The sequence below is a fragment of the Marmota flaviventris genome, chromosome 17, assembly GCF_047511675.1.
Source record: "Marmota flaviventris isolate mMarFla1 chromosome 17, mMarFla1.hap1, whole genome shotgun sequence".
NCBI lineage: Eukaryota > Metazoa > Chordata > Mammalia > Rodentia > Sciuridae > Marmota > Marmota flaviventris.
Window position 1 is genome coordinate 67,655,389 of NC_092514.1, and position 20,631 is coordinate 67,676,019.

The 20,631-nt window shown below is 42.5% G+C and overlaps 1 protein-coding gene and 1 long non-coding RNA gene across 2 annotated transcripts in view; one reads left to right on the plus strand and one right to left on the minus strand.

The window, feature by feature from the left end:
* The first annotated feature begins 5,758 nt into the window (after positions 1–5,758).
* Positions 5,759–6,816, plus strand: LOC139702434 (uncharacterized). The gene is made up of 3 exons (XR_011705047.1): positions 5,759–5,793; positions 6,106–6,225; positions 6,718–6,816. It is a non-coding gene; the product is annotated as an uncharacterized lncRNA (long non-coding RNA).
* Positions 6,817–8,148: 1,332 nt separating this feature from the next.
* Abca8 (ATP binding cassette subfamily A member 8) overlaps positions 8,149–20,631 on the minus strand; it is a 58,929-nt gene continuing 46,446 nt past the window's right edge. Inside the window, 11 exon segments of the mRNA XM_071604038.1 lie at positions 8,149–9,335; positions 9,463–9,518; positions 10,811–10,890; positions 14,873–15,013; positions 15,221–15,340; positions 16,113–16,207; positions 16,281–16,356; positions 16,778–16,938; positions 18,839–18,930; positions 19,572–19,689; positions 20,328–20,448. Of these exon segments, the coding sequence (XP_071460139.1) occupies positions 9,237–9,335; positions 9,463–9,518; positions 10,811–10,890; positions 14,873–15,013; positions 15,221–15,340; positions 16,113–16,207; positions 16,281–16,356; positions 16,778–16,938; positions 18,839–18,930; positions 19,572–19,689; positions 20,328–20,448 (1,159 nt within the window). The 3' untranslated portion in view covers positions 8,149–9,236.

The following is a 20,631-nucleotide window of genomic DNA, read 5'->3' on the forward strand; positions in this document are numbered from 1 at the left end:
AGAAATCTCCCAATTAAGCCTGAGATCCAAGCTCCAAGCAACCTAAGCATCAGCATCTCTGTCTTGCTCCCTCCCCCCTCCTTCGGGACTCACCGCCTTCTCGAGTGCTTGACCATCACATAATTGGTCACTCTAGTGACACCCACTGGAGTCCTCATGCAGACTGTTCTCTTCCCTTCTGCATCAGACATTGTGAGCCACCCCAGACTCTTTGCACAGGATTAAGAATGCCATCCTCCGCATTGTGGCTTTCTCCCGATTGGCTCCATGGGAGAGGACCTAAGTTGGGGGGCAGGCCACACGTTTCTCATTTCCCCCCTTTAAATGGCCCCGGAGAAAGACTTCACTGAACAATTGGGATAAACAAGGGAGATAGTCCAAGGCTCCCTTGATCTCCTGAGTGTGTGTGAGAGGCCACCTTCAAGTGACCACAGATTTTCTACCTGCCGAAGTTTCAAGAACAGAAAGAGGATAGAACTCTCTTCATTTCAATTGCTTTTTCAAATGATAATTGATGTAGGACCCAAGTGGTTTGTTTTGCTCTCAGCATTTTTCAAAGATTTTTCGTAGTTCACATCTGAGTCTTTTTATCCTGATTTACAAAATTAGGCATATGTGGTCCTTAGTGACTTTAAGACTGAGTTTCCAGCAAGAATAAGTTAAAAACAAATAGCATTTTGAAGATTTTTCTTTTGTTCATCTCTAATACTGATTTGAATTTTTGGGATTCCCCTCTTCACATTAAATAACTTCACTTGGCAAAGTTTCTGAGATACAGAACATTCCTGTTGAAGGAAGTGTTTGAAGTTCACTTAAAAAAAATTATGGACATTGCAATCTTGGACTTGAAAAAAGAAGAGAGAAAAGTCCCAGAGTACAGCTTGCTAGAAACTTGGGATTGAAAAGAGTTTTTGGCGATTCTGGAGAGTCCCAACTCTGTACCACTGCTGTCAGTAAGGAGGTGGCCAGGTCCAGAGCAGGTGGCCATCAATTTTGTCAACATGTAGGAAGTTACTTGAAATTTTTGCACATGATTAGGAATTCAAAAGCCATTCCAAAAGCAACCAGCGAGGTGGGTTACAACTGTAATGAGGTGGACAGAGCCAGCCACTCACTGAGATCCCTCGGTTCTCATGTCAGGAGCTGTCAGTTCACCTGTGGAACCCACCATCAATAGAGTCCATCATAAAAAATAAAGGTATTAAAGGTACAAGCTTTCTGAGCTAAAGAGCGTGTGTCGAGGGATTTTGTTTTGGTCTAGCATGCTTTATTTGGGTATGAAGAAAAAGTCTTATGTGGCGTTGAAATATTTAAGATCTCTAGTAATTGATGAGTATCAAGAAGAGCAGGAGAATTCGGCAGTAGACACACACACACACACACACACACACAACACAAGGAGCAGTACAAAAATCCTGCCATGAATCTGATTCTCCCTGTTTGTCACTGGGAGCTTTTCTTCTGTCACAAACACTTCCTTAGCTGCGAATCTACCAGATGTTTCCTCCTGTGGGGTCACATCTTTGAAGGGTTGTGTTCCCCCGCTATGAGTCATCCTTCTGCATTCCCTGAAGTATTACTTGCTCAAAACAAGCCATTATTATTCTAATCCTCCTGCAACCTTTCTTCAATTAAGCAAGATTGGGCAATATATAAAGTTTGAAGCCTCCATGCAATGCAGAGTCAGGCTGTCCCCATGGAAGCCAAATGGACCAATCCTCCTTCTTGCCCTCACTGGCAACTGGGCACAGCAGCCCTAACCTGGAAGAGTCCAGATTGAGAGACTCCTGTTGAGTCTCAGACTGTGGGAGGGGAGGCCAGGGTCAGAGGATAGTAGAGACAATTTCCATAGTGGCAGTGTTGAGTGTTCTGTGTCAGTGGCAGCATTGAGAATTCAGTGCCAACGCTGCTGGGGTCAACAATCCTGCACTCGTGGGGCTGGCCCTGCAAACCTGATTGTCCCCGAGGTGTGGCATTAGCTGTATTATCCTGCCATCTAACTTTTTCTGGTTACTGACCATAGTCTGAGACTAGTTCTTTAGCTTTTCCAGATTTTCTGTGAACTCCTCAATATTTTTAAAGGAAACCCTTTAACAATGACCAGATTTGATTCCTGCTACTTCAATCCAGATGGTGAGGTTGTCTACAAAACAATTTCTTGTAGCTTTGGCTTGGGACTGAGACCCTTCTCAAGTTTCTGGTGGTGATACAAAAGTATGTATGTATGCATTATTCATGGGTTGTTATATAGATAGAGCTGGTTTATCTCCCCAGAAACCTGGCAGAGAGAAAAGGAGATCAAATACAGCACAATAAATGATCTTGATCCAGGTCCTTTTTCAACTCATTATTTGATTAAAGGTCATTCAGGAAGGCACAGAGGATGTGTGCCCATAGACCATTGCAGGTGGCCATCTCTGACTGGGAAGTCTTCTGGTTTAAACACTCCTGTACATTTCTCTTCTCCGTGGGCATGTTTCCACACCACAGTGAGTCCCAGTTTCCTCTAAGCAGAGTTAGATCTGTGTGTTGTCTTGTTCCATGAGTCTGTATTGGCATGTGTTTCATGGTGTGTGCCCAACACTTTCCTACCCATAGCTCCTGCTGCTTATGTAGCCATGTTTTAGAATAAGTGGTTCTGCTGTCCCTTGTCCCCAGGTGCCCTGAACCACACGAAAACCAAGGTTGTGATCTGACCCTTTCCCACTTTTCCCCTTGTTTTACTCTAGCTTCTGCATATGAGACAAAACTTATGACCCTTGACTTTCTGGGTCTGTCTTATTTCACTTAGCATGACGGTCTCCAGTTCCATCTCTTTATCAGCAAATGTCATAATTTAATTCTTCTTTATGGCTGAGTAAAACTCTATTGTGTACATATATCACACTTTCTTTGTTCATTCATCTGTTGATGAGTAACTGATCATTGAGGTTGTACTGGAGTGGAGAGAGCTTTTGGCAGTGGTCACTGGATAGGGCAGAGCAGACATAGATTAGCACTGTTTCCCTAGGGTCTCTCGAGCATCCTTTTACTTTGGAGGTCAGACAACAATCCAGGCAGAGAGGTTGCTACAGACACTGGGATCCTGGAAGGTCCCCGCTTGGCAGCCTGCACAGTGTGAATGGAGGAATACATTCAGGGTCCCTGCAGGGTTCCAGGCCTTTCTTGACTTTCACCTTTGCCTGTTAACTTGTGCACAGGCTGGTCAACAGTGAGGTTATTTTCTTGGCCTTTCTGTGGCTCGTCAACTTCTAGGACCTCTCCGGTTTCTGGCTGGTCTGCTTACTGCCTTGAGTAGAGTTCCCATCTCCAGTGTGGAGCTGCAGGTCTCTGCTGCCAGCCTAGGAACTCCCACTTCCCACATGGAACTCTCCCTGCAGCTTCTGCAGGCTGAGCACGGGGCAGGGCCGAAGCCTCAGGCAGGTGTCCCATGCTCCACGGCTTCAGCCAGATGCAGTGGCTCTTTGCTAAGAGGGACAACTTCTCATTTTGTATATATATATATATATATATATATATATATATATATATATTTTTTTTTTTTTTCTTTTTTAGTACCTTGAAATGATTGCTTTTGTCCAGTTTTCTATTTGCTCTCTATTAAAGGGACCTCATGCTGCTTTTTCTGGAAGTTGTCTTCCAATGCATCTGGGAAAACCAGACAAATGAATTTAAGTTCTTATATATGAGTGCTTATTGTTTTTACAAAAAAAAAAAAAAAAACCTTAGTTTTTCTTAGTAGTGTGTCACTATTGCACAGTTATTTTCTTGACTATCTACAAGGACTAGTAGTGTTCATTTCCCCTTTGTTTTGTGGAATGTTCCTGACTGATACATCTCTGTCTCCCCCAGAGGTTTTTTTTTTGTTTGTTTTTCTTTTAGCAGCTGTGGCATTTTAAAGTGTTTGTTTGTTGTGAAATCGTGCTGGCCAGATTAGGTTGATGCCTTTGAGATAATCTGCAGATGAAAAATTACACTGTGCTCTTTTAAAGTCAATTGTAGAAATGGAGTATTGCTTTCCATGTGCCTGGTTTCTTACCCATCCTTTCCCTCAGCTCATAGGTTTTCTAGGTATTTTGCGTTCTTTTGTTTTTATCCTAACAGTGTGGCTGCATTTTTCTAAATTCTAAGCTATCTTAACTCCATTTTTCAATATGATTGGGAATATATAAAAATTGAGAATTCCATATGCAACAGTTCTGTCATTTTCTTCTAAAATCCTTGCATATTTAAGTTAAAAAGCACATTTATTGTACGGGACAATTGAAAGTTATTGAATAACCTGCATTATGCTTTCTACAGCTGATACAAAAATCTCAAGGGAATAAATAGTTAAAAAGGACCAAATTAAAAACAAACAAACAAAAACCTTTAAACTTGTGTTTCTCAGTCTTTTAAAATTTAAGGTCCCTTTAAAATGCTCTGTGTGTTAATGTTAAAAATGTATTAAAAACCTTGCCTTGAGAATGCCTTAGTTCTTCTGTTTAATGTCTTTGAACCCCAGTGGAGGTAAAGGTTAGAGTTTCAATATCCACTAGAACACACTCTGCTTGTATTTTAATTTAAAATTGTAATTAGATGCTCTGAGGGAAAAGATAGCTAATATGACTTAGGAGCATCAAAATCCCAAATGCAACATGGATATGTTATGGAAGGGGGCTAAGAATCCATCTCCTTCCTTGCATAAGAGAACTGTCAGATGATTAATTCTATAGTCATTTGTTACCACAGCCCTGGTCAATTTGTCATCTGGAAACTTTAAGAGCATACAATTAGTTTGCCTGGTTTAACAGAAGTAAAAATAGAATAAGCATTATTATTGAAGTTCTGGTCTTCAGAAGTAACTTGTAGTGTGGTTTTGAGGGAAGAAATAAGGCTATCATAGTTCTACCTTGACTAGGGATATTTGTGCTAATTGCTAAGTAGTCTTCTTTATTTTTAAGGATGTATTTTGACATATTATATATACATGGAGTGCAACCCATTCCCATTAGGATCACATTCTTGTGGTTGCACATATGTGGAGTTGCATGGGTCACGTATTCATACATATGCCCAATTCATTCTATAGTCTTAAAGGATCCAATCACTTATCAGACGTTCTTTGCTTCCTTTTATCCAAACTTCTTACATTGTTGTCCTTCTGGAGCTCCAGCAAGTTTTCATTATGATACAAAATGGTGGCGGGTCCACCCCTTCCCTCTCTAGCAGGGCACCCCTTGGCTCCACCCCACTCCTCCCAGTGCTCACTTTTCCCTGTCTCTGAATTCTTCACCAATTCTCTTTTCCTGTCCTGTTGGGATTTCTTAAAGGAGCCAGGCTCTTGAACTTTTGGACCAACAACAACAACAACAATGAAATCTTCCTTCCTATTTTTGAATAGTGGATGTGCAGCATAGAATTTCAGAAGTTCGTGTCCACACAGACATAGCGTTCTCCCAGTGTTGTTTTTAAACATCTCAGCTATTCAAAAACTCTCTTGAGAAAAAGCAGAGGAAATAGCCCTCCACACAGGAATCCATAGAGTTTTCAACAAGCACGACTTGGATGTGTCCTTGCTTAGACAGCTGCAACTGAAGAGCTCAGCAGCTGTTGTTCACATTTTGCAAAAAGAATCCAGTCAAATCTGATACTGGATGGCCACTAGTCATGGATCTGGCTATTGTGCAAACATTGGCCAAGAGACCTTTGGTTCAGGGCACAGGTCTGAAAATAAGTAGCTCTGGGAACTTTTTGGTTTCCCCCTCTCTCTTCCTCTGGCCCAGTTCTCTAGGTTGAGACAATCATCTCATGGTGAGTTGGTCTTGCCCGTCTCCAAGTCAGAATGGGGACTGGATGAAGTGGTTTCCTGCCCTCTGTCACTCCACCTCTTTCCCACTCTGCCTTGCCCCTCTTGTTGGCCTCTGCAGCCACTTGCCATATCGTAACCCACCTTTTACAACTCAGGTTCAAGGAAACTTTCCCTTGAACTTTTCTCTGCTTTGAGCTTTATATTAACAACCAGGAAGAGTTAAGAGCCCAACGTCTGCTTTGCTCTCACTTCGGTCTTGTGAGATTGTGTTGGCAATGCGTTTACCATATTCTGTTTTCATTCTGTATGCACAGGAATTATCAAGAAGCTTTGGAGTCAGGCAAACTTAGATTCAAATTCCAGCTCTGCCAACTATGTGATCCTAGACGAAGTACTCGAACTCTTTATGACACAGATTCTGCACCTGTAAAGTGGTAATAATCATCTTTTTGATTTAAGAATGCCCATGAAAGATCCTTCACTAAAGAGTTCTCTTTCCTAGCCTTCTGTACAACATCATTCTTGAAACTCTAGCTTCTGGATAATGTCTTATTTTCACATTCTTGTGGCTGTGTCAATACTTGACACGTAAGGGGGTCATAGTATACATCTATTGAAAAAAATCATTAAGTCCCATCCATGGTACATCACATGGTCCATCTCTTGAGAAAAGTGAACTGCTCATGTCAACTTTGTTCTATCATCTGATTTGCTGAATTTTCTACTTGAAATTGAATTCTCCTGTTTTTTTTTTTTTTTTTTTTCTGGAGCTCGGAAACTTACAGATTCTAACTAGAAGGATCAGTCGCCATGGTTCAATTATCCATAGACCTTGGGTCACACAACATTCAGGTCATTTTTAGCCATGTAGCTTATTTTAAAGTAAGGACGGTTTCACTGTGTTTGTCTCTCACTTGCCCTTTCAGTTTTTCTGCACTGTATTGGATACTGACTTGACCATTTACTGAGCATCCGTCATGCCCTGGCAACTGAGACCACGAAGACAAACATGGTGCCTACCCTGAAAAGCGACAGTACAGTGGAGGAGACATTTTAGCCACCAATGATTACATTTTGAAAAATCAAATGAATAAATGACTGAAGCTTATGTCTATCATGATTTTGATATCACATAAAATATTATTGCCTTTTAATTTTTATTGACACCTAAAGATAGATACATGGCTCTCATTTTTAATAATTGTTTATAGGTCTTTCTAATGATATGGTAGGTGGGATTCAACCTTCTCAGTGCACCTGAGCCATTCTTTGTTCTTAACAAATTGAAGACAGTTGTACTAATCAAAACATACTGCATTTTTACTTGTTAGTCCTAAAAGGGTTGGGGAGGGGGACAAAGAATCTAGTGGTTCTCAAATATCACACGAATCAGAATTATATGGAAGGCTTGTTGAAGGCAGATGGCTGGGTTTTACCTCCAGAGTTACTAGCTCAAGAGGATTGAAATGAACCTCTAGAATTGGCATTTCCAGCAAGTTTTCCTATATGGTGATGACATTGGTACATAGATTACACTTGGAGAACCACTGCTTTGAGGAGAAGTGTAGAGAGTAGAAGGCATCATAAATTTTTCAGGTGAGTTCAAGAGCAATTTGAACCCACACATGGGGGAGGGGGAGGAAATAAATCACAGAGGAGTTTTTAATTCCCAGGGTCCCCTGAGTCACCCATCTTATCAAGAGACTTACTCCAAAATATATTGCTGCCTTAAGTACTTAATTAAGTACCTTTTCCAAGAATATTCTAACAAAGAAATGTATGGTTTATTCAAGAAAAAAAATGAATTATGACATAAATTTTTTCATACTCTTGATGAAAGCCCCATTGGTGTAAAAACCACGTCCTCTCTAGCATGGTAATATATGCAGAGTAAGCAATCCTCAGTACTAACAATGAATCACTCCATGGAGTGAGGTGGAATTGACTCCTAAACATGTCTCCAAAGAGGGATTCCAAGCTACATCTTTCTGTGTAACAGAAAATAAACCAGAGAGGTAAACTTAAGCCCCCAAAATAGAAATATGAAACCTCTCTGTTAATTGTCTGTTTTATACATGAATTGGGGGTAGTCACAGAGGGTAATTAGAATTGGTTTGTAATCAATATATTTGAAAGATGAGGGATAATAATGAGGCCAATAGCCAAAGCACTAGTCTAAGTTCCGGTATAGCAGAATACTCTAAAGTGATTACATCCAGTATCTACCCCGTTACCAGTTCATCATCAGCATTAGAAATTATTTTAATAGGATTTCAATGAAATTTGTAAATAGCAGACCACTGAGTCAAGAGAGAAAAATCACATGAAGTACACAAAATAATAAATACATTTCAAAATATATATATGATATTTATTTTTCATTTTAACCTACTTGATCACTTGCTCTGTTATTACATTTATCAGCTTTCTGAAATTGAATGACAAATATTCATGGAAGATCAATTATAATCCAGGTACCTCTGAGGCCTATTGCCACAGTCTGGCTGGGCACAAAATCATGAGCCACTCAAGTAGGAACAAACTTTATTTCCAAAACTCCCGTGAATGCCACGCATGTGGCCTTCTCCCGGGACACACTACACCAACAGGAAATCCCTCCTCCGGAATTCCCTCCTAAGGCACTTCCCCAATCCAGGAGAGCTCCAAAGTAGCAGGCCAGCAGACAGCAGGGGTCTAATCTCCAATTGAATGCACTTCTTAACATAATCATTATCATCTCAATGGCTTGCTGGCATCACCTTTCAACCAAAAATGCCATGTGTCATTCCTACTTGGCTATGGCTCTCAGCAGCCTATATGTGAAAATACCATGAAAATGGGACTTGGTTGGTTTACAGAAATAAAAAGTGCCATCTATTCCTAATGGCAGGTGTTTGGTTTGGCAGAGTGTGTCTGGGTCGTAGTGCTGCCAATGGGTGTATTAAGTACATTGATATCAGATACTATGATGAATGATGCTGTGTGACTTTAAGCCATAACAAACATACTGAAATCTACTTCAAAAAGTAAATTTTTATGATGATATCAGTTTTTTAAAGTGTCATAAATATTCAGAGAGTAAATATATGGAATACTTACTCTGAGTTAGAAAAGTGTGTTTTAAGATTTTTGACTCAAATATATGAAAGGAAGTCTGTTTATCATACTTAGAAACTTAGTTGTATAAAAGTAACCGTATTTATTTAGCATTCTACAGAAAAATGGAGCCAGAGCAGCCTTCGGGGGTGCAGAGGCTGGGGCAGGAGGCGGCTCAGACAGGCCATCCACCATGTCCCTGCAGCTAAGCTGGCCGCTCCTCTCTCTACACGAAGAGCCATCTCAGTGTTTATAATGTGGTTTCTATGAATATGACATTGATGCTACCAAAATAAATGTCTTTAAAAAGCAACCACAGGCTTCCACGGGAACACAGAGTACTCGTGGCCTAAGGTTCTTCCTGTGGGAGAAGCTTCCAGTTCACTGAAGGATCAAGTTCATCATCAAAAACATCCAGCTCCTGCTCCTTGGAGAGCTCCAGGAAAACCTGAAAGGGAGGGGCGAGCCCAGAGAGGCACCTGTCACTCTGCCTCCTGCGGCTCTGAGGAGGCAGAGCAGGCACATCTCACACACTCAGGTTCCACAGATGGTGCAAATCCCGGAATGGGACCCACCTGCTCCAGGGTGGACTGGGAGAGGCTGTACTCCTCCAGGTGGAAGCTCTGTTTGACTGTGGGAGGATGGACAAACATTAGCGGATCATGTATCTTTATATCCAGATGGTCTCGTAAGTCAACGTGTAGTACATATAATACGTTTTTTTTTTTTTTTGACAATTTCAATTTTTGGTGAAGATAATATTTATTCATGACTTAAACACATCATCCAGTTAAAAACAAACTGAGAAGTTTACTTATATTTTGGGGGAAATAATGGCTCTTGTTAGGCTTATAGGCTGTGCAGTTTTTGAAATCTGGATTTAAGGGAGCACATGAGGCTGATAAGGCTTTCTTCCCGGCATGGGAGCCGGTGTTTTTGCTCATCCAACACAGGAAGATGCGGAAAGAAGACACATTTTGAAAAAGGTCGCCTCTGATTATACAGAATATCTGAGGTTTCCTAGGGAGTGGCTGTGTACAGGGGGCTCTTTCTAAAAGCCACTGCAGCGACCTCTTAGTTAGATTGAAAACCCTTCTTGTTGACCAAAATAGATGGTGAAGGGCAGTTAGAGTTTGGATAGGAGCCCAGCAGAATGAAAATATGCTGGTTCAAGTTTGAGAGGTGTACTGGGATTGGTGCCAATCTAGGGAGTGCAGGAAATGACTACATGGCTTGGAAGGTTGGGTGCTCAGCTCAGAGAATGGAAAGAGGATTGTCAGCATGAATGCAGGCAGATGCTATCAACAGGAGTCACAGGGGATCGAATTCTCTTCCTTAGGGCAGGTGACAACTGTGTGAAGATATCACAGAGCAGTGACAATTAAAACAGTACAGAGTGGAGTTCTAACCAGCACCACTCCAGGTTGCAGAGTGCAAGGGCTAAAATGGCAAGGAGAACCTGACCCTCTAATAACACATGGGGTGTGGTCAGATGAAGTGCAATAGACCCAAGAAGATTGTTTCAGTGGCCAGACGGAGCCAGTTTCTTCATATACTGCCCAAGGCAATAAAACAATATGCCAACTGATAGAAAATTGAATTTTGAGTATATAGGCATGTTCCAATAGAAAGCATTTTCTTTAAATGTACAAATAATTAAGTTTGGACTTAGGTTGTGCCAGTATATATGCAAAACCACATGGAAAGAAAGCCCCTCAAAGCAAAGATAAAAATCACTTCCAACATTCTCTGCCACACACAGACTCAAAATGCCTATGATTCTGGTGCTCCTAAAATTCAATTTGAGATTTCAATTTTTAAATTTAATGCATTAGGTCACATTTCATTTTTCACAGGGATAGATTGTATGTAATTCAGAGATATCTTCTTTTCAGGGTCTTATTTCAAAGTCACGGTACTTACGCTTCTCTAATTTGAAGAAAGCCTGGGCTAAGGGTTGCACGTCCTCCACTGGTAACTTATAAACCATCAAAGAAGAGTACCTGAGAAGAGAGGAGAGACCACCCAAGGCGAGTGTCAACTACCTGTCAACATTGCTCTGGTCTTTCTACCTTTTATAAACATGGTTAAGAATGCTTAATGTTGAGACCCTGCCTTAAAATAAAACAAAACAAAAAGAATTTGGGAGGTAGCTCAGTGGTAAAGTATCTCTGGTTTCAATCCCTAGTGCCAAAAAAAAAAAAATGTTTAATGTCATATCAGATGGTATCAGGTTGAACAGCTGATCTTTAGAGTTTCTTCATCTTATTTAACTGAAAATTTATTTCTGTAACTAGCAGCTCCTCATTCCCCTACCAGCTCTGTCCCTGGAAACAACCCTTCTACTTTGGGATTTTATAAACTTGACTATTTTAGCTATCTCATAAGTGGAATCATGCAGTATTTGTCTTTATGTGACTGGCTTATTTCATTTAGCAGAAAGTCCTCAAGGTTCATCCATGTTGTTATATATTGCAGAATTTCCTTCTTTTTAAAAGTGGAATAGTATTCCATTGTAGGTATAAAATATAACAGTTTTTTTAAGAATCCGTTCATCTGTTAGTGGACATATATGTTGTTCTCATGTCTTAGCTATTCAAAAACAGTGCTGCTTCAGTGCAACCACTCTGGAAAAAGTATGGAGATTCCTCAGAAAACTTGGAATGGAACCACCATTTGACCCAGTTATCTCACTCCTCAGCATATCCCCAATGGACTTAAAGTTAGCATATTCGAGTGTAGGAGGCCATCTTCACACGTGATTCAAGTTATCTCCCTGGCTGGGCGAGAGGCACTTAGACACATCTGTGTCCAGAGCTTTCCCCACATTTCTGGGTTCCGAGGGCTTGTCCATGTGGAGGCGTGCCTGGCTACAACCCCTGAAGAACCAATCATCTCACCTGACCTTGGGACACTGCCCCCCCTTATTCTTCATTGGATGAGATTTTCCCCAGAATTTTTTGTTCCCCAATAGAAGTCCACTCCTTGGCGTGTTCTCTCTTTCTCACTGGCCTCTTCAGTAAATCTCCCTACTCTAATAGGTAGCTTGAGGCTGGGGGTACAGGAAACCATCCTGGAGCTGGTTTAAAGATAATTAGAGTCTGTCTCTTTAATTCAAACTCCCTTTTGGATTTCTCAGGAAGTCAAACCTTCACTTATGAAGCCTATGCTGGCCTCGGGCTAAATTAGAGTGATGCAGCCACATCAATATTGATAGCAGCTCAATTCACAATAGCTAAGCTATGGAACTAACCCAGGTGCTCTTCAATAGATGAATGGATAAAGAAAATGTGATATGTATATACAATGGAACATTTCTCAGCCATAAAGAAGAATGAAATTGTGGATTTTGCTGGTAAATGGATGGAACTGGATACTATCATGCTAAGTGAAATAAGCCAATCCCCCCAAATAAGCCATCTCTGATATGTGGATGCTAACATACAATCAGGAGGAGGGGAGAATAGAAGGTCTTAGATTAGACAAAGGGGAATGAAGGGAAGGGAGCAGAGATGGGATTAGGAAAGACAGAGAATGAATTGGACATAACTTTCCTATGTTCATATATGGATACACAACCAGTGAAACTCCACATCATGCACAACCACAAGAATGGGGAGTTGCACTCCATATATGTGTAATATGTCAAAATACATTCTACTGTCACATATAACTAAAAAGAATAAATAAACAAATTTAAAAATAAACAGCGCTACTTCAATGAACATGGGAGTTCAGATCTTTTTTTGAGATCTTGATTTTATTTTTTGTGTATATATACCTCAAAGTGAGATTGTTGGGTTATATGATTATGGTAGCTCTCTCTCTCTCTCTCTCTCTCTCTCTCTCTCTCCTTCCTTCCTTCTTTCTTTCCTCCCTCCTCCCCCACTTCCCCTCTCTCTCTCACTCCCCCTGCCTTTCTTTCTTTTTGGAAGAACCTCCATACTGTTTTTCATAGTGGCTGTTCCATTTTGCATTTGCACCAACAGTGTGCAAGTGTTCCAATTTTTCCACATCTTTGCCAATAGTTGCCTTTTTTTTTGTTTCAATAGTAAGTATTCCAACAGGTGTGAGGTGACCTCTCATTGTGATTTTGATTAGCATTTCCCAAATTATAAGTGACACTGAATGCTTTTTTCATATACATGTTGTGCGTCGTCTTTGGAGAAAGGTCCGTTTGAGTCATTAAAATCAGATTGTTATTATTTTGTTATTCCAGTATAGGACTTTCTTATAGATTTTGGATGCTAACCCCTTATCAATCAGATACATAGTTTGCAAATAGTCCTCCGCCCTGCGGGCTGCCTTTTCACGGTGGATTATTTCCTTGGATGTACAGGATCTTTTTAGTTCGTGGAAACCCCACTTGTTTATTTTTGCTTTCGTTGCCAACACTTCTGGTGTCCTATCCATGAACACATCCCCAAGACCAATATCACAGGGTTTTCACTTACATTTTTTTTCTAGGAATTTTATAGTTTTATGTCTTAGGCTTAAGTCTTTAATCCACTTTTAATTGATTTTCATGTATGGTGCAAAATGGGGTCCAATTCTATTCTTCTGCACGTGAATATCTAGTTTCCCCAAAACTATTTGATGAAGAGACTGTCCTTTTCCCACTGTGTATTTCTGGCCCCTTTGTTGAGGCCCAACTGACCATATTGGCATGGATCTCTTTCTGGGCTCTCTGTTCTCTCCCATTGGTCTGTACTTCTGTCTTTATATTCGTATCACAGTGTTTTGATTACTGTCGTTTGATATCTGGGTCTTTATTTCAGTAGAGTGTGCTTGGTGTGAATGAAAAGTCTAGGGTGAATCTCTAACCAGAAGTGGGGTGGTTCCCCAAGAGGAATAGCTGCAGGGAGGGAGAGTAAGGCAGATCTGTGTCCTTGGCGTCTTGCACGGAAGTGAGCATGTACGGAGCAGATGTTCTTCCAAGACTGTGCAGAATCTCCTCCCACCTAACTTTCTAAGCTGAACACCTGATCCTTGGCTTCCTCCTTAAATTACATTCTGAAACTGTCAACTCTTCAAGTTCCCCAACAAGGGTAAAATCTAGGTGTATCTTGCAGGACCTCCACACCTCTTCTCCCCCACCAGGCTCACACTGTCCTCCTACTGTACAGTAATATCATTGAGCTTCTGATTGGGAGATCAGGATTTCTGTAAATAATGCCAGCAATAGTAATTTTAAATACTCTATTTTTCAGATAAATGTTTGTCTCTCTAGCATTTGAAAATCTTATATTTAGATTTTATTTGGTAGGATAGCATTTCATATGGTTATAGGGTATCTATCCTCATCTTTTTGATTCATTCCCTGAACCTGTGTGATAGAGTTCCACGCAGTCACAGGCACACATTGAGTTATAGCATTACTTTTATATTTATACTCCACTGTAGAAACATATTTTTCTGCCTTGTCATTATGACTTACTCCTTTTCATTTTCCTTTTTCTCTCCTAACTCCTAGATAATTTCTCCTCTTCAGGAAATTTGAAGTGTGAAAAACGACCCTAAAGTTAATCCTTGACTTTGGCTATATTAATTTTCATCAGAATGGTACCATTATGCAAATCCATATAAAATTCAAAGTATTAATAGCTTTGAAACAAAACGATTAGATTGACATCCTGGTTGTGTCACTTATTAGCTTAGTCATGGCACCTAATCTGTCTCCCCATCAATTTTTTCCCTCTTTATACAGATAATAATTCATCTATGAAACACCAGACTCTCACAAAACTTTTGAAATTATCTCCTTTTCTTTGGAATAACAGTATCTACTTTGAAAATCTCTGCAAGGATTCAAGAAGATGACCAGAGACGTGGATAGTACCTGGCACACGTGGCCGAGGCTTTTACACCACCTCTCCCTTCTCTGACTTACTTCCTACAGTGTCCAGTGAATAATCTTTCTTTGACATTTCCTTTACAAATCGATGTAACTAACAGGGCAAAGAGGACATTTGGAACCATCTTTACCTTTCCTGCCGAGCAGCCTGGGGGAAAAGCCTCAGGATTTCTGCATGGAGGGCCTCCACCTGTGTGAGGGTCTTCACCTTCATCTCCAACAGGTAATCTTTGCCAAATTTGCTTTTTAGGTGTTGGATGGAGCCAATACACCTAGAGGTCAGAGGAGCATGAAGTCATAAGAGGAAGGAAGAAAAGGCGTATGGTGCAATGTTTAAGACCCTTGGTTTGCTGCTGGCCAATCCCAAGGTCCTCATGTTAAGCCTAGGTGCAGCCGCATAGTGATCTCTCCCAGTCCACAGGAAAAACCTCCAGACATGCACCTCGTGGGTCACCTGTGGCCTCATGACAGGCTCTCACCTCAGCCTTCCAGACACCATGATGGCCACGCGATCACACACTGCCTCTGCCTCCGCCATGTAATGGGTGGTCAAGATGGCGCCCCTCTCTGTGTTCCTAATGATGGCCTGGATTGCCTGCCTGTATTGTCAGGAGAGTATTTGTAATTTAGCAAATCTTTTTTTTATTAGTCATAAATAGATAGAAAAAAAAAAAAGAAATCTTCACTGGGCCTGAATGGGAATAGTTAGCACAAGAGATTAAGCAAGGGAGGACTCAAGAAGACAGGGAGGATGGGCAAGGGCGAGCCAGGTGAGAGCTGCTGAGCCGGAAGGTGCAGAAGGTGCGTTGGAGAGGGGCGTTTACAGAGAGCGTTGTTATGACAAGGCTGCATTGAGAGAGAAATGCTCAGGAAGAAAGGCTGCGTGGAGAACAGAAGGACACAATCATCAACAGTGTGGTCCCGACCTGGTGGGAAGAAAATACACGCACAGTAAATAGACACAACAAGATGAACAGTCCCAATGTAAGGAGGACTACTGTTCTCACACAAGTTCTGGGTACCACCACGGGAGTGGTACAGAAACGTCCATACTAACCTAAGCCAGGTACTGAGCCACGGTAGTACCCAGAGTGAGCTCCTTCAAGCCCTATTGATGCTTATTCTTCCTTCAATGAAAAATGATTGTGAAATGTTATCAGGGAAACTTTTTTTTGTCAAATATTGGTTTTACTAAGGAAATTGATATGTGTGTGTGTGTGTGTGTGTGTGTGCGTGTAGATAGATCTACAGATATAGATATAGATATTTACATTGAACAATTTAAGAGACAATTTGTAAAGGAGAAAAACAGTTCACACACTCCCTGCCAGGTGGTCTGTACCAGCCCCCATGGGGGGTAATGCTCCTCACCACATCTGCTGCTGCCCCTCTGGGTCCATTCCGGTGGATGGCTCATCCAGAAGTATCACTGACGGGCTCCCCAGGATGCTCAGCATGAAGCACAGCTGGAACGAGAGGGGCAGTCTGTCCTGCACCTGTCTGCAGGGCGCACAGAGCCACCTGAGCCCTGTCCCATACCTTTCTCTTTATTCCGGCTGACAAGGTCTTCACGGCAACCTTCAGCTGATCCTGCAGCTTGAACGCATCCACCAACCTGAAGGAACCCAGCAGAGCCTCAGTCTGCTCCCCAAGGCCAGCTGAGGGGAGGGGAAGCTGGGAGGGCCAGGGTGGGGAGCAGAGCTCAGAGGCCAAGTGGTGGGGGAGGGGAGTGCATATCACCCTCTGGTCGGATCCCCACCCACAAAGACAGTGCTTTTTTGAAAGATATCCAAATTATTGTTCCATCGTTTAAACTGCAGTCTTTTTGATAAAGTTTACTAATGAATTTTCTCTCCTTGTTTAATAAGAGAGAGAAAAAACAATGTTTATCAATCTGAGTAAACCAGTTTCCAGATGGGCATCCACCCAGCACGACCTGGGTGGGTGTTTACACCCCCGGTGCTGAGTTTCCCGTGGATGCTGTCACTCCAGTCTTCTCCCCTCCCTGACACAGAAGCTGCAGGCGCCTCGTGTACCGTGCAATGGCGAGCTCAGCATCACCTCTGCTCAGCCCCTTCACGGTGGCAAACACCTCCAGGTGCTCCCTCACGGTCAGGTTGGGCCACAGCACATTCTCCTGAGGACAGTACCCCAGGAACCCAGGGGCATCCCCTCCACTGCTCCCTTGGAGTAGCACCTGTGCATAAAGGGTCTGACTCAGAGCCTACATTCGGCGGTACTTCTCGGAGTCCCTCCAGCGCAGCCTTCTCTTCACCAACTTAGGTAGGCTGCAGGGCCACCTGGAGTTTGATGATCTGTGATCATGTGCATGGGAGAAAGCTTGTCAGGGTCAGTGCCTGTAAATCAACGTGTGCAGCCAGCGTTGTAATCCGAGTTGAACACCAAGGATCCCACAAGTGTGGTCGCCCTGCCATCGTGGTCCCCAGTGATGGCCAATGTTTTCAACACTGACTGAATAAGGCCCCTTAATTTAATGACCCACTCTTTAGCTTTGCTCATGGATGAAATGTCTCTCGGTGCCTCCTACATGATGAATGCTGTGCTGCCCACCAGGACAATGGACGGCGGGGTAATCAGTGCCATGTGGTTTGGAGTTTTCAGTCTATCGAGTGGATCAGGGAATGGAGAAATGAGTGGACAGAGCCAAGATGGGCCAGAAGGGGTGCTGGGGTGGACATTTATAAGCCTGGGTGGAGAAGAACAGGGGAAGGGATTTTGGTGTGGATGTTCAGGGAACCTGTCTGCTGAAGGGGTCATTTCAGCAGAAGAGAAGGTGCCAGTCACGGACGAGGCTGGGGCCAGGGGATCTGAAGCAGAGCAAAGGCTGAGAGCAAAGTCCCATGAAGGCATGAAGTTTTTCTTGGACCCGAGGCAGAGGCAGCAGTCTTGCAGCAGAGCGAGCAAGGGGAGAGGGACAGAGGTGTAGCAGAAGGACATGGCAGTCCACTCCTGCCACCACCCATAAGACAAGGGGGAGGTGACTTGCCAGTCCCAGAGCAAGGTTAGCAAGAGAATGACATGGCCGAGAACATCCCGCTGGTTGATCCCATTCAGCTCATTTCTGGACGTGCCAATGGCTGACTGTTTTTCAGACCTTACTTGGGTTTTAAAACATTTTGTCCCAATATAATCAAGGAGCAGTTATGTCTCCTTTTTTCGCATGCTTAATAAGAAATTAAATGTTGACTTAGGGTCCAGGTGGTGACTGAGGTGAAGGGCCGTCACTACAGAAGCAGGGAGTCCAGTTAGGGTTTGCTGACTCACCAACGTTTACTCAAAGGTCCCCTTGGTGAACACCTGCTCTCACTAGGCAGTGGCGGTGGCATCTGAGGCTGGCGAACACCTGTGCTCTCTCCTCTTAGTAGGCTACTTGTCAGTAGTACTCCTGGCTGTGCGTTCCCTCTGGGCTTGACCACCCACCCCTTTCCATGGAGCAATTCCACAGACCTCCTCCTTTATATTTGGTCCTGTGCTCCCCCTGGACATACTTTCTCAAAGGAGTTTTCAAGATTCTGCCAGAGAATCTCAGAGAAGAGTTTTATTTCTATCCCATGATGTCTCTCCCTTTGATAAACCTGAGCTTGCCTGGCCACTTCAGTAAATGAAATTGAAGTACCAGTCCACTTCTCATCCCTGTGGCTTATTTGTCACCATTCACTAAAAACATTCCAAGAAATAGTATATTTTCATTAAAAAAACATATTTCAGGAACAAAGTGCTTTGTGAAGGACAATGATGATAACCAATAAATATTTTTGGGGTTTCTTAAAGCAATTTAACTCAAGATCAAAATATTACATATTGGAAAGATGATGATGCTCATGGATTTTTGATTTCTGATCTGATGCAGAAAATTCTTACTGCCTTTGACATCATGGATAATTACTCCCTTTCAGGGCTTCAGTTTTGAGTGTAGCTCTGTGCCAATGTTTAAAATATTCTTCTATGTACTACATTCTACATATTGGTCTATCATGTAATGACTGAGTGGCATCTTGCTGTTTATAAAATTGTCACAGCTTACAAACTTATTCTGAGCACCACTCGATGACATATGTCCCATATAATTCACCTACCTGTCCAGCAGTTGATTTAGTGTCTCCAGTTATCACCTTAATGGATGTACTTTTACCAGCTCCGTTGTGTCCTAACAACCCTAAAACTTCACCTGGAAAAAAAAAATGGTGACAATGTGATTTAATTGTAATGGTAAAATTAAGAATAATAATCTAAAGTCTCACTATGTGACTAATATTTGCCGTGTGTTTTGTAGGTAGTATCTCATTTCAATGTTACAACCATCCTGAGAAATTATCATAATCTCTTCTTATGTATTTGGGGACAAAAACTCTCAAAAATGAGGTTATGTACCCAACGTCACATTGATGGGGAGTGGCAGAGCCACTCTTGGAAGCCAGGAGTGTCAGAGTCTGCCTCCTGTGATCCTAACCACTGTGAGACAATGACACAAATTGAGGCCATCGACCACCTCTTGGTTGAGATTACAGAAGATGCTGGAGCCTCCCCAGCCCGTTCTCTTGTGAAAAATAATGACCATGAGGAAGCCAACTGTGTTTATTCAAGAACAACATCCTGGCTCCAGTGGGTCCCTTGAACAGGCTCAACATAGACGTGACTGTGCCCCTAATCATGGGGCAAGCGAATTAATTTAACTTAGGAGTGAGACATGTGAAAAGAGCTGTCGAGGCCACCCTCCACGACCTGCAAGTGAATTCAGACATGGTGCCTAAGCACTTCTCCCCAGGAACCTCGGAGCTCTAAGGAGCCACCCCTGGGGAAGTGTCCAACCTTTCCTGACACAGAATGAGACATTCCTGGTGGCTACTTTGCTCTTCCTCTTAGAGAAGCAATGCTTCTTCTTTCCCGCGTACTCCTTGCGTAGACAGCTGGCGACAATGACTGGCTTCTGTGAAGGTCAAGTGAATCGTGTCAGACCTCTGTTCTCTCCACTAACAGCATCAGCTCTCTCCCCGTTGCTTTGACCCTCTGCCGCCCAGGCCTGGCATCAGAGATGTCTTTCTGCTAGTAGGGGATGTGCGTATTGGTCGTTCTCCTAGACTCGCACTTACTTTTGGAGAGGAGACAGTGTCATTTTCCTCTCCTACAAAAGTTGCTACTCCGGAGCACATTATTTCATACAGCCTGCCCGACGCCTTGGAGCAGGAGCAAAGGGAACTGGAAAAGCACTTGATTGTCTCAGCCTCAAAGGACAACACTGCGTGCCCTGGCTGGGATCTGACTCTGAATTTTGTACTGTGCACTTTCTCCAACAGGTAGGGACATGCATTGCTTCTTCGGGTTTCTGAAAGCCTCTCCTGGCTTTCCTCATTTCAATTGCACTTGGCTTCATATATACTCTAAGAAACACACAGAAGGCTAACTTGACTTTCCATCTGCCCATTAGATGGGAAAATGGCGACAACCTATTAAAGAAGCCATCCTCATGTAAGGCTGAAAGAAAATCAAGTGGTTTGAGAACTGGTGGATGCATACATCACCAAACGTACATATAATGTGATGAAAGAGCCACTTTACATGTTTTACCTCATTAAAGTCTGTGGAATTCAAGGCATCAGCCGTTCTCAGTCTTTCCATCTGAACATCTTCATCCTCCTCTTGGGGTTCTTCTGGATTTTGACACACATCACCACTTTTTGGAGAAATTCTAGAGTTGAACACATCCATTAACAATTGACTTCTGGCCTCCCTCCTGGTATTTAGAACACTGCATTCTTTCAAACTTATGCTTGAGGAGGCTGCACAGTTAACAAACCACCATCACCTCCCTTCGGTGCAGTAAGCTCTTTCTTACTCCTTTGTAAGCTCCCTGCTTCTGTTAACAGCAGGA